Source organism: Procambarus clarkii, chromosome 7 (assembly GCF_040958095.1).
Source record: "Procambarus clarkii isolate CNS0578487 chromosome 7, FALCON_Pclarkii_2.0, whole genome shotgun sequence".
NCBI classification, from domain to species: Eukaryota; Metazoa; Arthropoda; class Malacostraca; order Decapoda; family Cambaridae; genus Procambarus; species Procambarus clarkii.
Genome location: NC_091156.1, coordinates 41,534,474 through 41,547,732, shown reverse-complemented (window position 1 = coordinate 41,547,732; position 13,259 = coordinate 41,534,474). Strand labels below are relative to the sequence as shown.

Below are 13,259 nucleotides of genomic sequence, written 5' to 3'. Positions count from 1 at the left end.
TACAAAAAAAAATTCAGAGTGGACAAATCCACAAGGGCCGTGACGAAGATTCGAACCTGCCCTGATTTAATTTAACGAAGATTTAACCATGTCGTAGCCCAGTCGATTAAGGCAGTGTTTGGGATGCTCCCGGAAGCAGGTTCGAATCCGCGTCACGGCCCTTGTGGATTTGTTCATTTGATGCATCCCGTTAGTGTGATCTGTGTGTGATTTCAGAGTGGCATAGAAAATATGATGTTCCCAGAGACAAACAGGCAGAACAAGATTTTGTCTAAGCTATTCAAAGTGCAGCCAAACTCAAATCCACTGAAAAACAAAACCTTCAGACACCATAAAGACCACTGGTACTTTTGCGAACGGGTCAGAACTGACTACAGCACAAGGAAGCTATAAAAAAAAAAGTTAAGCGAGCACAACAGGACCATACTTTGAGAGGTCAAGGAACATGTGCATCAAGAGACCAGGCTAGTGAAAGAATTGGCTAGAATGGTATTCACGTCTGAATGAACACAGCTGGCAGCAAATCCATAGGGGCCCATAGGAAATAAAATGACTAAAGCCCCACACCCTAAGAACTGGTTACCAGGTTTGCAGAAAAAACATCAAATAATCTGCTTCCACCAGATGAATTAGCAGCGTAAACAATTATATGAAGAAAGGTAGCACAAAATACTTAAAGCATGTGCAGAAGTTTGACACTAATACCCCCTTCACACTGGATGAGCTCAATCAGGTTAAAAAAAAAATCCAAGAATGCATCACCTGTAATTACGAACCTATAAAATGATTAGAAACCTCACCTCAGAGGGAGGCGCTGCATACCTTATGTCAATTTTATCCTGGACTTTTCAAACTAGACCTACAGCTTTGAATAGAGCAAACAGTGAAGATTCCAAAACCCAAAGATCCAGCTAATCCAACCTGCTCTCACAGAAGACAGCACATATGACTCATTTCTTATCGTCACTATTTCGCTTATAAACATAAACGACATTCTAAACCATATTTTCTTTCAAGGCACTAACTCTCAGTTTTATTAAACAAGAGATTTTATGCAAATTTTTACAATATCCCGAGTTACTTCATTTAAATTTTATTGTTTTATTATTTGTATGAAACTAATATCAATATAGGTATTGGTTCAGTACTAATTGCAATATCTTAACATACTAAGGTTAGGTTGTGGTTTTCTATTAAGCTTTAAGGCAAACTAAAATATTCACAATAAATTAGTATGTCACATATGCACTTATTCCTAAGCAAGATATTTACTATAAGCAAGTGCAAGAACGAGTTGGCTAATCCAAGGCCCATCTCTCCAAAGCTGTGCAGCCAAGAAAGCCGACAGAATGGCACTCACCAGACTTCAGTGGAAAACGCCAACTTGGTTTATATGCCTGTAGAAGAATGGGTTGCCAGTTTAATATATTACAACTCTTAGCCCACTTGAATGACAGACCAGGAATGCTGATATTTCTAGACCTCGAGAAAGCCTTTGAACTGGATAGCGCCCTAGCTATTATCTGCTGCCTCATCAACAAAGAGGTCAAAGATAACCTGCTCTGGTGCACTAAAAATTGGTAACTCTCTATCCAGTGTTAAAACAATCCAACACAGCCTAGAGTACATAAACATCAAAGAAAAAAAAACTACAAATCTTATCTACACCAGAGTAGCAGAAGGTTCGCCGTCTGTAATATGGTATCTTAAGGCCACAAAGTTTAGAAGTGTTAAATATCCCAAAAGGAATCTACAGGGGAAATAGCAGTTCGGTTATATAGACTACCTGTAGATTACAGATGCAACTGGGAGATTGGTGAACCCCAAAACAGTCCATCTTCTGCCAAACAATCACAGAAAAGTTATTACTTCACTATCTCCTGGAATGTGAAGCCTCTGAAGAGCTTTAAGGGTCCTAAAATCTTTTAATAACCACACTGAAGCCACCCTCATGGTAATAAAAATAATAAAGTCTTTCAGTCGAGTAGGGTTATTGGAAAAGTAATTATCAAAAAAAGGCACTAAACCGGGAAGGCTATGTAGCACCATCAAATGTGCGAAATAATCAGAAGGCGCTAAACATCACCAAGAATGCCCATATGAGAATAGAAGCGCATTAGGCAAAAGACATCAAATGCACCCGATTCACAAAGAATTCTAGCGAGGGACAAGCAACCGCGAGGGATGGTCGGAAAGCAAGACATGGTTGTCGTGGAAATCAGGACATTCAACAAGGACATCCACAAGAGAATGCAATTTGGACAATAAGGAGTAGGGCAGTGCTCCATTAAGTGAGCAAGAGTTTAGCCTTTATGACCAATATGCAACCTCGCCAGAGCCGTTTCCCATCGCCGGTTACGGTGGTGGTAAGACAGCCACGAGGACAACTAAAGATTACGCAGTTTGTTACCAGTAACAGAAGACCAATCATACCAACGGGTAAGGATGGAGGAATGAATAACTGGGTAAAAGTCTGAAAAAGAAATACCTTTATGGGAGATGGGACAAGAGCAGACAGCTTCCCTAGTGGCAGCACCCGCATGTTCATTTAGGGAGACACTAATATGAATAGGAATCCAGCAAAACTCAACCGACTTAAATTTACTGTTAATAAAAAACGGCCAATGCTGAATTTCTGAAGATGCTAGTCTCCCGAGATAGGCGACACCCAAGTGCTGGCAGGAAAAGCCACATTAGCCTACACCATCCGCAGACTTAGACCCATCGATGAAGATGGAAACGGAGTGGGAGTGTGAAGAAAAGTATTCAAGGGAAAGTAGTTTCAGAACCGAAGGAAGGGGGCAAAATCTTCTGTGATGTCAAGGCAGTACAAAATTTCGGAAGGGGGGGGGGGACTCTCCATGGGGGGCAAGGAAGGAACACGAGGAGATATATTAGAAAAACGAATGGAAAGAATCTTTTAAGAGACAACCAGACAAAGAGAAGGAGGTGGGGAAGATGAATGGTAACTAAAGGATTGGTAAAACTTAAAAGCACGACAGAGGCGAGAGTAAGGATGTTGCAAGGACTGCGCAAGATAGTGAAAACCGTAAGGATCATGGCGGTCCTGGAGAGATAGGAAGGCAGTGTCAACACACAAGCCAAGGACGGTAGTCGAACGAAAGGCACCCGATCCGAGGCACAACTCAGTATTGTGCAAAGCATAAAGACGGCAAAGAGCAGGAGAAGCAGACGAGTAAGCAGGGCAACCATAATTGAGTTTTCACAGTTCGAGAGAGGAATGTAAAGGGTAGAATGCACGCCTATCTACTCCAAGAAGTATGGAACAATACCTGAAGGAGGGTAAGGCCCTTAGAATATTCAACTCTGAATTAAGAGATATGGTGCGACCAAGTCAAACTAGTGTCAAAGATTAACCTTTAAAGCCTAACGGAATCCTTTTACACAAGAGGGTGACCAAGGTACAAAGCGGGACGAAGAATGACACGCATCCGAGCAAGTCATTGCACAAGTCTTAGTGGAAAGGAACTTTGGGCCATGATCGGTGGCCAAACATGACACAGCATCAATCGCAAGTTGAAGCCATCGTCGATATTGAGGGCGGAGAGGACGCCAGGAGGAGGAGAGGAAAGAAGACAATTGAGGGCAACTTCAAAAAGTGTTCAGAACACTCACTTGGGGCACATACTTTTATTGCTGAAAATTGGCAGATTGAGGTACCAAGCCTCACTCAAAAGGAACGACTAGAGGAAGATTACCATAAACAAAAGAATGAAGTGTGGATAGAATATGATATCGTGAAGTGGTGTCAAAAGCCTTTTCCAGATCATAAAGGACGGCAACAACGGAGGTCTTTCCAGCAAAACCAGTACAAATATAAACCAAGTTCACCAGGACATCTGTTGTGCTGTGGAACTTGCAAAAACCCAATTGAGAAGGGGTGAAGGTGATTATAGTGTTCTAAGAACCACATCAGACGAACGTTAACCATGCATTCAAACAGTTTCCAGACAACTCGTGAGAGCAGTAGGGCGAAGTCCTTACGGAATGTCCAAAGACCCTGGTTTCCAAACGGAGGACAACAGCATCGAGCCCGTCCTCGGGGACTGACGACGACTCCCAGACTCTATTGTACAGACTCGGTAAATACCGAGACGTTCATGGAGGGAGATGTCTAAGCATCTCCATGCCATTGGAGCCCGCCGCCGTAGAACCGCAGAGGGGCCGAGGGCCAGAACAGACCGAAGTTAAGAGAGAGAGGGGATCGTGATAAGGAATTCTGATATGAGTGCATAAATCTAAAGGATGAGATTTAAGGACAGACTTACATAGAAAAGATTGAGGAAGACGAGAACCAGAGCTAACAAGAAAAGTGGGAACCCAGTTCAGTCACACCCTGCAACGGGTCCGCCACAAGAGTACCACAAAGGTGAAGGACCGGCGAGACATCGGGAATGAACTAACCCACTATCTTGCAGACAGGCTTCCAGGTCTGCGGCAGAGGCGTTTCTGACGTCATTGTGGAAACATAAGACTTCCAACACTCACAATTAGCTATACGTATGCCCTTTAGCTATTCGCCTTCCGAAACAAAATCAGCTGTCTGCCGGTGGCAGTCTCTTCCAGCCAGCATGCTTGCAGCCAGGGAAGAAGAGAGGATGAACGGTTCGAGAAGGCGACCCCGGGTATTTGTCAGAACACAACCCCCCCAGAGTATGTAGACAATTTAAACAGCCCAGCAGGAGCACAGGCTCCGTCATGTAGTCCAGGTGTTCAAGATCGTAAATGGAACAAACCGTGTACCATTTACGCAAAAAGAGATGCGCAACAGATCATTGGAGACGCGACAGAAAAAAGTAAGGGGACGAAGGGAACATCAGAACGAATCAAGAGAGCAGAAGAGGAACGGGCCCCAGCAAAAGTCATAGGGAGGGGGGGAGAAAGGAATAGCCACGCAAGTGACCAGGACGAGCACCAAGCATCGGCTCCTGGAGCCAGACACAAAGGGGCGAAAACTGAAATCAGAAGTTGCATTTCATGGAAACTGGCGTAATATCCTCTAATATTCCATTGAAGAATAGACATCGACAAGGAGAAAGGACAACTAGAGAGGACAATGAAGAAACAAAGGGGAAAATGGAACAGCACGTTAAAGAAGTGCACCATCAGAGTCAGGAGTAGTCAGGGTTAGGGGGCATGGGTAAACCAAGTTAGGATGGAGGGAGGGAAAGGGAGTGGAAGGACTGACCAGAGGCGTACGAGCAGGGTCCGGAGGAAGAGGAGGGGGGGGGGGGCCAGAAGACAATCTAGAGTCATGGACAGCAGTAGAAGGAGCAGAAACCAGGGAGTGCTCCTCAATAAGGGCAGCAACCTAGAGGGAAGCAGGGGCCAAAATGCCTCCATAGCAGGAACGGGGGGGGGGGGGGGAGGCGCAACCACCGAAATGGGAGGGGATGGAGCGACAGAGTCAGTGGTAGAGGGAGGGGGGGGGGACCCCTACCACTGATGTGATGGACATCAGCCTGCACAGACAGGCGGCATGATGAGCCAAGAGACAGAGGCGAAGGATAGGAAGGAAGATTCGGAGGGAGACGAGGAAGAAGACACAGGAGACAAGACTGACTGGGGTAGGAAGAAGGGGAACCCCCGGACAGAGAACCATGAGGTGGACCCTGCGGGACAGAACAAAGGAGGCAGCGGTAGACGTGTCTGGGTCTAAGGGCTGGAAACGGTTGAGAGACTGAGGAAGGTGGGAAGGACGAGGAGAGGAAGTGCGCAACACAAGCATAAGAGACACCAGCGAAAGGAGGGAGACGGCAAACTTTGCGCCCTCACCTCAGGAAAAGACAAACGTCCCCGATGCTTCAAGGTGAGGACGGCTGCCTTAAGTCTAATGTACACGCGCGGGACAAGGTATGGTGGGGTGGGTCTCTCCGTAATTGAGGCAGTGAGCCTGGGGAGAAGTGCACTCCGACTTAGTGCCCTTCGTCCCCACACAAGAGAGACGGTACTGGAGCATCCGAGGGCACCATGCCAAAACCTCCAGCACTTATTACAGAGCCAAGGAGAAGGAATGTACTCTTGGAGCACCTGGCACCAGCAAGAATGACGGTTGAAGGGCCCTATCATCAGAGGTAATCTTGACAACCCGAAGAGACTGCCGGCGATGACGACGACCACGAAGGGGACAAGTAAACGTGTCTACCTGGCGGACAGAATGCCCTGGGCTTCGAGGATATGCCAAATATCTGCGTGGCAGTCCTTAAGATTCCTAACGTCGGTTGCAACATTGGGTGGGACAACAGTGGCATTCAACCGAGTGTTCTTCGAGACCCCTAACAGGGTTCTAGCCAATGCGGGATAAAGCGGCCAAGTGGGTGGCTGCATCCCGAGAAGCAGCAGCAACCACACGTGTACCGAGATGGGTGGGGTTGAAAGTAACAGAGGCATCTACTCAATCAACAAGGTGCCTATGGGGGGAGAAATCGTCAGGTGTAGCATCCAGAGGGAGGAGATCAAAGCATTTGGCCCACGAAGCAGGACCAAACAAGGCTTGGTAGGCACTAATACAGGAAGGGATCGAGTGAGTGGGGCCATGTCGTGGATTGCGTTGAGAACCCCCAGAGAGGAGAGAGAGAAAGGGGAGGGGGTTAAAAGGTGCAGTAGTCAATGAGAGCAAGATGTGCCAGGGATGGGGCGGTCACCATTGTGGGCTTGTGGCCCGACCCAACTACAAAGGGAGGAGAGTCAAAGGGTCAAAGGAGGAGCAAGGTCGGGGCCCAATGCAGCTGGGGGATACAGAGCCCGGTCTTCCTACAGTCTTAGTCGGGGGCTTGGTCGCCCACCCCACGAGCCTGAGAAGGTACAAGAGAAACAACGTGACAAAGCGAGAGTAAAGACCTTCATTCACGAAGGTGCCCCCACAACCACCACGGAGCCACAATTAGAGGGAGGACACTCAACAAGAGACGTGTTGCCGATGCCCCCTAGGGGTGCGTCACGAGTATACGCCCCACAAACGCCACCTTACGAACCGTCAGTCCGTCGAGATCCGGTTCAGCGACGAAAGAAGTATTGACAATGAAAGCGTACCCTCGCTCGCGACGTTGAATACCACAATTCAACGGGTGCACGAGTATGCCTTCTCAAACACCCAGGCAACAAAAGGAAGGCCAAAAAGAATAGTCGAAACAGGTAAAAGGTCTGTGGGAAATGACAACTGGAAAGGAGAAGAGCGAGAAAAAACGATACATAAAGAGGAAAAGTCGCCCGGCAGAATTCTTGAGGACAGCAGTAGGAACACAAGGCCACAAAAGGACAGGACTGTCCCATGGAGCATCACTCCAGCAGCCGCCCACCTCATGGCAGCAATGGGCCAGAAAGGGAGTGAGGGAGGGGGGGGGGGGGTGTTATTGAGGAGAGAGAAAAAAACTGAACGGGTAAACCCAAAGGTGGTTAGGGATCAAAGAGGGAGAGGAAGGGGTCAATACATGTCCACTACACACATCACCCACGTTTAAAATTTCATCCAATTAAGGAAACAGTCTTGCCAGTATTTTGATTAAGACATTCGTAATAAATTTCAAGTGAAGCATTAGGAACTGCTGGATTAGATGACCCAGCATTTTACTGAACATTTTATCTTCTGTCTATTTTAACTAACAATTTAATCGTTTGATTACAAACAATCCAAGATTTCGCTGTATTCTCCATGAAGTAGTGATGGCAAATCAAACCATTTTATTATCATAAAACCATTAGATTACAGTAGCCAACTCTGACCTTTGTGGTGTGAAGAAGGGTAAGCGGCAGGAGGGTGCAGGGCAGGTGGGTCTTCATCACTCTAGGAGCAGGTAAAGCCTCGCTAATCTGCAGAAACACTCCGTCTTCTACCTTCTTCCCTGGACACATTTGACGAAACATTTCTGTCATCTGCCGAGGATTCTCAACAGTGCTTCTGATGGTCTTGCTGTCAAGCATCATGTCAAAGCTGGAATGTTTTGTTATTACTACAAGTACTAAACTTCCCCAGAGCTGAAATGCTTTCTTTCATTGCTTCAGAATCTATGAATTTCAGTTTTTTCTTAAACCATTCATCAGTTATGCGATAAGTTCTGGTAATACATTTCTTTATATAAACCCATCCAGCAGCACAAATATAGGATCCTTCATACATTGCAACTGATACCCGAATCGTTCTTAACTAATCGCATGATTTGTTTAAACTTGACTGTTGAGTGCAACAACTTTACATTCAAGTACTCATTAACATCACGTGCGCAAACTAAGTAACCTAGACATTTATACCAAATGCTAATTGTCACAAAACTATCACCATCTTAAAACAATATTAGGCTTCACTTTACAACTAATATGACCTATACCCACGCCCTTTATTCTGCTACAGAATATCAGACCTTTTACTACTTATTGTGTCCAACCCATTCTCCTATTAAGATACTTACAAAAACCATGTGCACCATATTACAAAGATCGACGTTCTAAGCAATTTGGTAGAATTTTTCACCATTTAGTCCGAATATAATTAAAAATATTCCAATGCCAAGTATAGCACATATACTATTAACATTGATTGCGTGTAATAGACCTAGGAAAAGACTAGTCGTGTTAGCAACTGAAGTAGAAAATTTGTTTCCAAATTCAATAGTATCGATTCCTACTTTTCTAATCTAGTATGTCTGCATGTGCTATTGTTCTCACCCTTCCTGTAAGTACTCCCAATACAGGGAGTGATGGGAGTGATACAGGGGTTAGCCAAAAGTACTATTTCGTAAAAACAACAATGTAGTGTGCGAGTGAAAAGAAAATTTAGGACAGTTTGGCATCAATGGTAAACTAAACTATCCCACCATGATTAAGAAAACCAATCACCCGAGTCACTAATTTTACACCACACACAAGACCCAAGTGTTAGGAGAGAAATATTTACACAAGATATCCGAAGCGATTACTTCACACGCTAGACCTGAATTTATGCAATTACAGTATAGAGCCAAAGTATTTGGACCAATCATTAAGATAACTGGTCCAAATACTAATTTGGTTATATATATATATATATATATATATATATATATATATATATATATATATATATATATATATATATATATATATATATATATATATATATATATATATATATATATATATATATATATATATATATATATATATATATATATATATCTAAATTTTGCACAATTTTTGATAGTCACTATAGCTTAAGATAATAGGCTTTAGCGACTTTAGAAGTGCATTTAACAGTGTAGCCAGGGTAAGCATCCCAACCAGCAGTAACGTAAAGAAATTTATAACATTTATAGGGTAAATAATTTATTTCCTGCAACCACAAGTATTTAGTCAGCCAGGCCCTCCGAGTCCACCTAACATTTTATAAAACAGTTACGTATCTCGTCGCCCAGCACCGCCTTAATCAATATTAATCTTAATGAATTTACAATTTCCCAACTAATGAAAGTTAGTTGCAATGTTCACACAACTCTAGAGGCGGAAGAAATTATGCAGTGAAACAAGAAAGTTGTAGGTAAACTGTATTAGAGCCTAATGCATTACCTTATTTTACAGTCAAGCTGGGGTGAGGCCGTATTAATTACAGACTAGTACAAACGCTCGCAAAATGTGTCTTGACCCCTCCCAAGTTATATATAGTAATAACTATGCAGATAATCCATCCCCCCCCCCTAAAAAAGGAGAAAATGTTGACGCACTAATCTGAACAACTATTGAACAAACCATCTTAGGTCTAGTTTAAGAACGTAAAGTACAAACACAGGAAATGCTAAAAGGAATACCGTCACCCAGCAACCCGTTCTCGCACTTTCTTATTCAAAATTTACTGTACGAAAGTGCGAGAACCGGTTGCACCCAGTCTGATTAAAATATCTTAAGCGGCCAACACTCACCATTTTATCCACATCCGGTGCAATGATAAGCAGCAGTGTAACCGTTTTATGAAATTTCATCCAAAAATATACAAAAAGTCTGCCAATTTAGTCCTTTACTTTTTGCCGAGATACAAGATAGTTAAAATTTATGAAATATTTAGGAACATTTGTAAAATCTTCCCCAATATTATCTGGTCTTCAAAATTACCAGATTATTCAAAGATACATTCACAAATTTGCGAATTTACTGCCACTTTCTGAACTATCATTACGATAGTCTTTTTCCATAGAAAAGCGATCTAAATCGGGGCCAAGAACTTTAATCAGCTAAGCAGTAATAAAAAAAATATCTTGCCTATTTATTAGGAGCAATCAGACTACAATAGTAATTATACCACTGATCCCAGGCGTTACGAAGACAATCACACTGATAAACTAATAAGAATGTCATACTCTATATGCGGTGCTCTGATGAAGATGGGCAGGTCGGCCCTCTGGTTGTTGAGGTCGGGGTTGTGAAGCATCGTCCACACCAACTCCAACATCCAGGTCGTCCCAGACCTGGGCATTCCCATCACAAGTACGTCACCTTCAGTGAACTGGAGAGAAACCTTATTGTAGTATACATTAGAGAACACACAAGTGTATACATTTGACACCCACATATATACCAGGGGCGAGGAATCCAAGCACCGTCCCCACGACCACGTACATTACCCATATTCAAGTGTCATCAGAGTAACAAAGACAACACACCTTGAAGTTGTAGATGGTGTCGGCATATTTGGTGAAGAGCGTCGGGTAGAGCCAGCCTCCGGGCCTGAGGCGGACCATACCATGGTTGTATAGCGTCTGTTCCTCCTCCATCCTGGCCAGCCACTCCTCGCTCATGGCCTCCACCTTGTGACCACTAGCCAGCTTCGTAGTCATCTTCCTAGGTACAACTACACGGGTCGTTATGGCAGTCACCTCTTGACAATTCCTCGTCTATGTCAGGCATTACAACAGTGAGGTAAAATGTCAATACTTTAATAAACATGTTTACAAACCGACGGCGAGGATGATACAGGGTTTAGCATAGACGACATGACTGGTAGTCACGGCCGTGTCGGTCGATGACCTGAGTGTTATACGTGACCCCGGGAAGCGGGGGGGGGGGGGGTATGAACAATATTACTTGGCAAGGGTATTAGGTGGGGAATATTAAGGAAGATTATGTGGGTCGTGGAGGAGGGAGGAAAAGGTGTCAGCTTCACCGGTAACTGCACTTTCCCATTCAAATTATATTAATAGAACTACTCTACCAAAAATCTAAATTAGTCATTTCAAAGCTATTTTTTAGCTAGGGAATAGAGCGTAACCAGCGCCACCAATCACCACTCGTGGGGTGGGGATGTTTGGGCAGAAAGAAAGAACACTAAAGTCACCAGATCTATTACACCACATACTGAACCATGCAACACCTGCCTGTGTAATAGTCAATAAGAGCACAGTAATGTGAAACAATGCCGTGCAAGTTTACACTTTAATTCGAAATATTTCACGAGTACCTGATCTCTTTAAACAATATCAGCACTTTTTAATAAATGTTAATGTTCTAAAGAGTAATTATGTAATCAAGATATTACAGTACTCTACATGCATGATACATTAGGTGTAAATGTAACTTGATAAAGACTGCCAAAACCCGATGGTAAAAACTTCCCCTACTTGCAACTACACAGTTGCTATATTACCTTCACAACACTAAGTCCACCTTCAATCACAAGCCGACGGACCAAGAACGAGGTGGTATATATTTTAAACACGTCATGTTGTCAAGGAGTGGCCTAATGGCTGCGATAAATCCAGATATCCTCAATGATTTTTTTAAATACTGTAGTACAAACTCCCTGCCATTGGCGGGGAGCGTTACCAGCAATGTCTGAAAAATATGCTAATTCAACGCACCATTATTGCAAGTCCTCACAGGACAACTTAACCCATAATAAAGGTGGATCAAAATTATATTATCTCCGGGTTAAATGTGCCATCCGCTGTACTGTTATGCTATTTCTGCCAGACACTAAACACCAAGTTGCCCTACGAAGAGCGGAATATAACATGGCAAGGAAGGTAGTATTTACAGCTTGCAAGAACGATAGTTCGCGATGTGCAGTATGAGCTGCTTGTCTCTTACAGTCCCTCCAACATATTCCCTCCTCACAGCGTCGGTAATAACTATAGACATTTGTGCATTTCTCTACTCATATTGCACAGTTACACCAATCACAGCTTCTTTCATAAATACAGTGCAAATAAACCCTGCTCACTCCAACAGAACTACTGCATTTGGCAAATGGACTGTACCTATACGAAGTTATTAAAACAGTTACACGGTCCCTAAATTATTTTCACACTAACTATAGTCTACCCTGAGGAATAATAACTTAAAATACGTCTACACACTACAGCTCACCTTCTGACACTGAAGGTAACACTGAAGGAGAGTGGAGGAACAGCAACACAACTGCTCACACCAACACAAGCAACACATATAACTTGCCATTGGCTGAGGCTCCATCCAAGTCAACACCTCAGTGTTACCAACTCGGCTAATGAAGTGCTCGCATCCATCTAGTGATTCCAAGTCAGTGTACTAATTAACCTTAGTCTATTTTTTAAAGATAATAAAAAACAGCTGTAAGTAGACATAGAGAAAAATGAGGCACAAAAGTTATGTTAAGGAAGAACCTTAACTCTAGAGGACAATGACCTGTAATTGGAGGATGCATTTTAGTGGCTGGTATCTCAACCCGTCCTCGACTCAAGTCCATTACATTCAGCGGTCGACCCCACAGACGCATTCATAAATTTTAACATGCTGTTTATTCAAAACGGGAATTTTCTCAGGTATAAATTAATATTATAATATATTAGCATATTGTGTATATATAGGCATAGGTTAGGTTAGGTTAGGTGTTTAGGTTCTGTTGGCGATTATTTGTATTTGTAGTACGTGGGTGAAGCATTTATAGCGTTGTGGTTCGAACAAAATTCGTCAGTGAAGCACTTGTTCCGGATATGTTCGAACGTCAGAAGTTGTGAGTCGTGTGTAAACCGCTTTTCATTCATAAACAGGGGGTTTGGCGGGTGCATGGAATCACTTTTGAATCTTTGTTTGGAGGACGGGCTGGGTATCTATAGTGTGCGGGTCACTGGTCATTACGTGTGAGAACGAGGGAACGTGCAGCGATCTCACCAAAACCGGACCTAACAATTAATGAATCTTTACATGTGCACTATGGAAGGTAATGTAAACATTAACATGCTTTATAGAGAATACAAGTGTGTATATGTGTAGGTTTCCTCATCTTAAACAGCATCAGC

The 13,259-nt window shown here is 43.4% G+C and overlaps 1 protein-coding gene across 3 annotated transcripts in view; it reads right to left on the bottom strand.

The window, feature by feature from the left end:
• The window catches only part of LOC123748083 (sulfotransferase 1A1-like), a 48,402-nt gene extending 35,912 nt beyond the window's left edge, over positions 1-12,490 (bottom strand). The window contains exons 1-4 of one of the 3 annotated variants that reach the window (XM_069314214.1): positions 12,349-12,490; positions 10,647-10,834; positions 10,344-10,489; positions 7,744-7,951 (exon numbers count right to left, since the gene is read on the bottom strand). In XM_069314214.1, the coding sequence (XP_069170315.1) occupies positions 7,744-7,951; positions 10,344-10,489; positions 10,647-10,820 (528 nt within the window). In that variant the 5' untranslated portion in view covers positions 10,821-10,834; positions 12,349-12,490. Of the gene's footprint in view, positions 1-7,743; positions 7,952-10,343; positions 10,490-10,646; positions 10,878-12,348 lie in introns of all 3 variants that reach the window. The other 2 variants (XM_069314211.1, XM_069314205.1) reach the window with 2 other exon arrangements.
• Between the last annotated feature and the right edge of the window lie 769 nt (positions 12,491-13,259).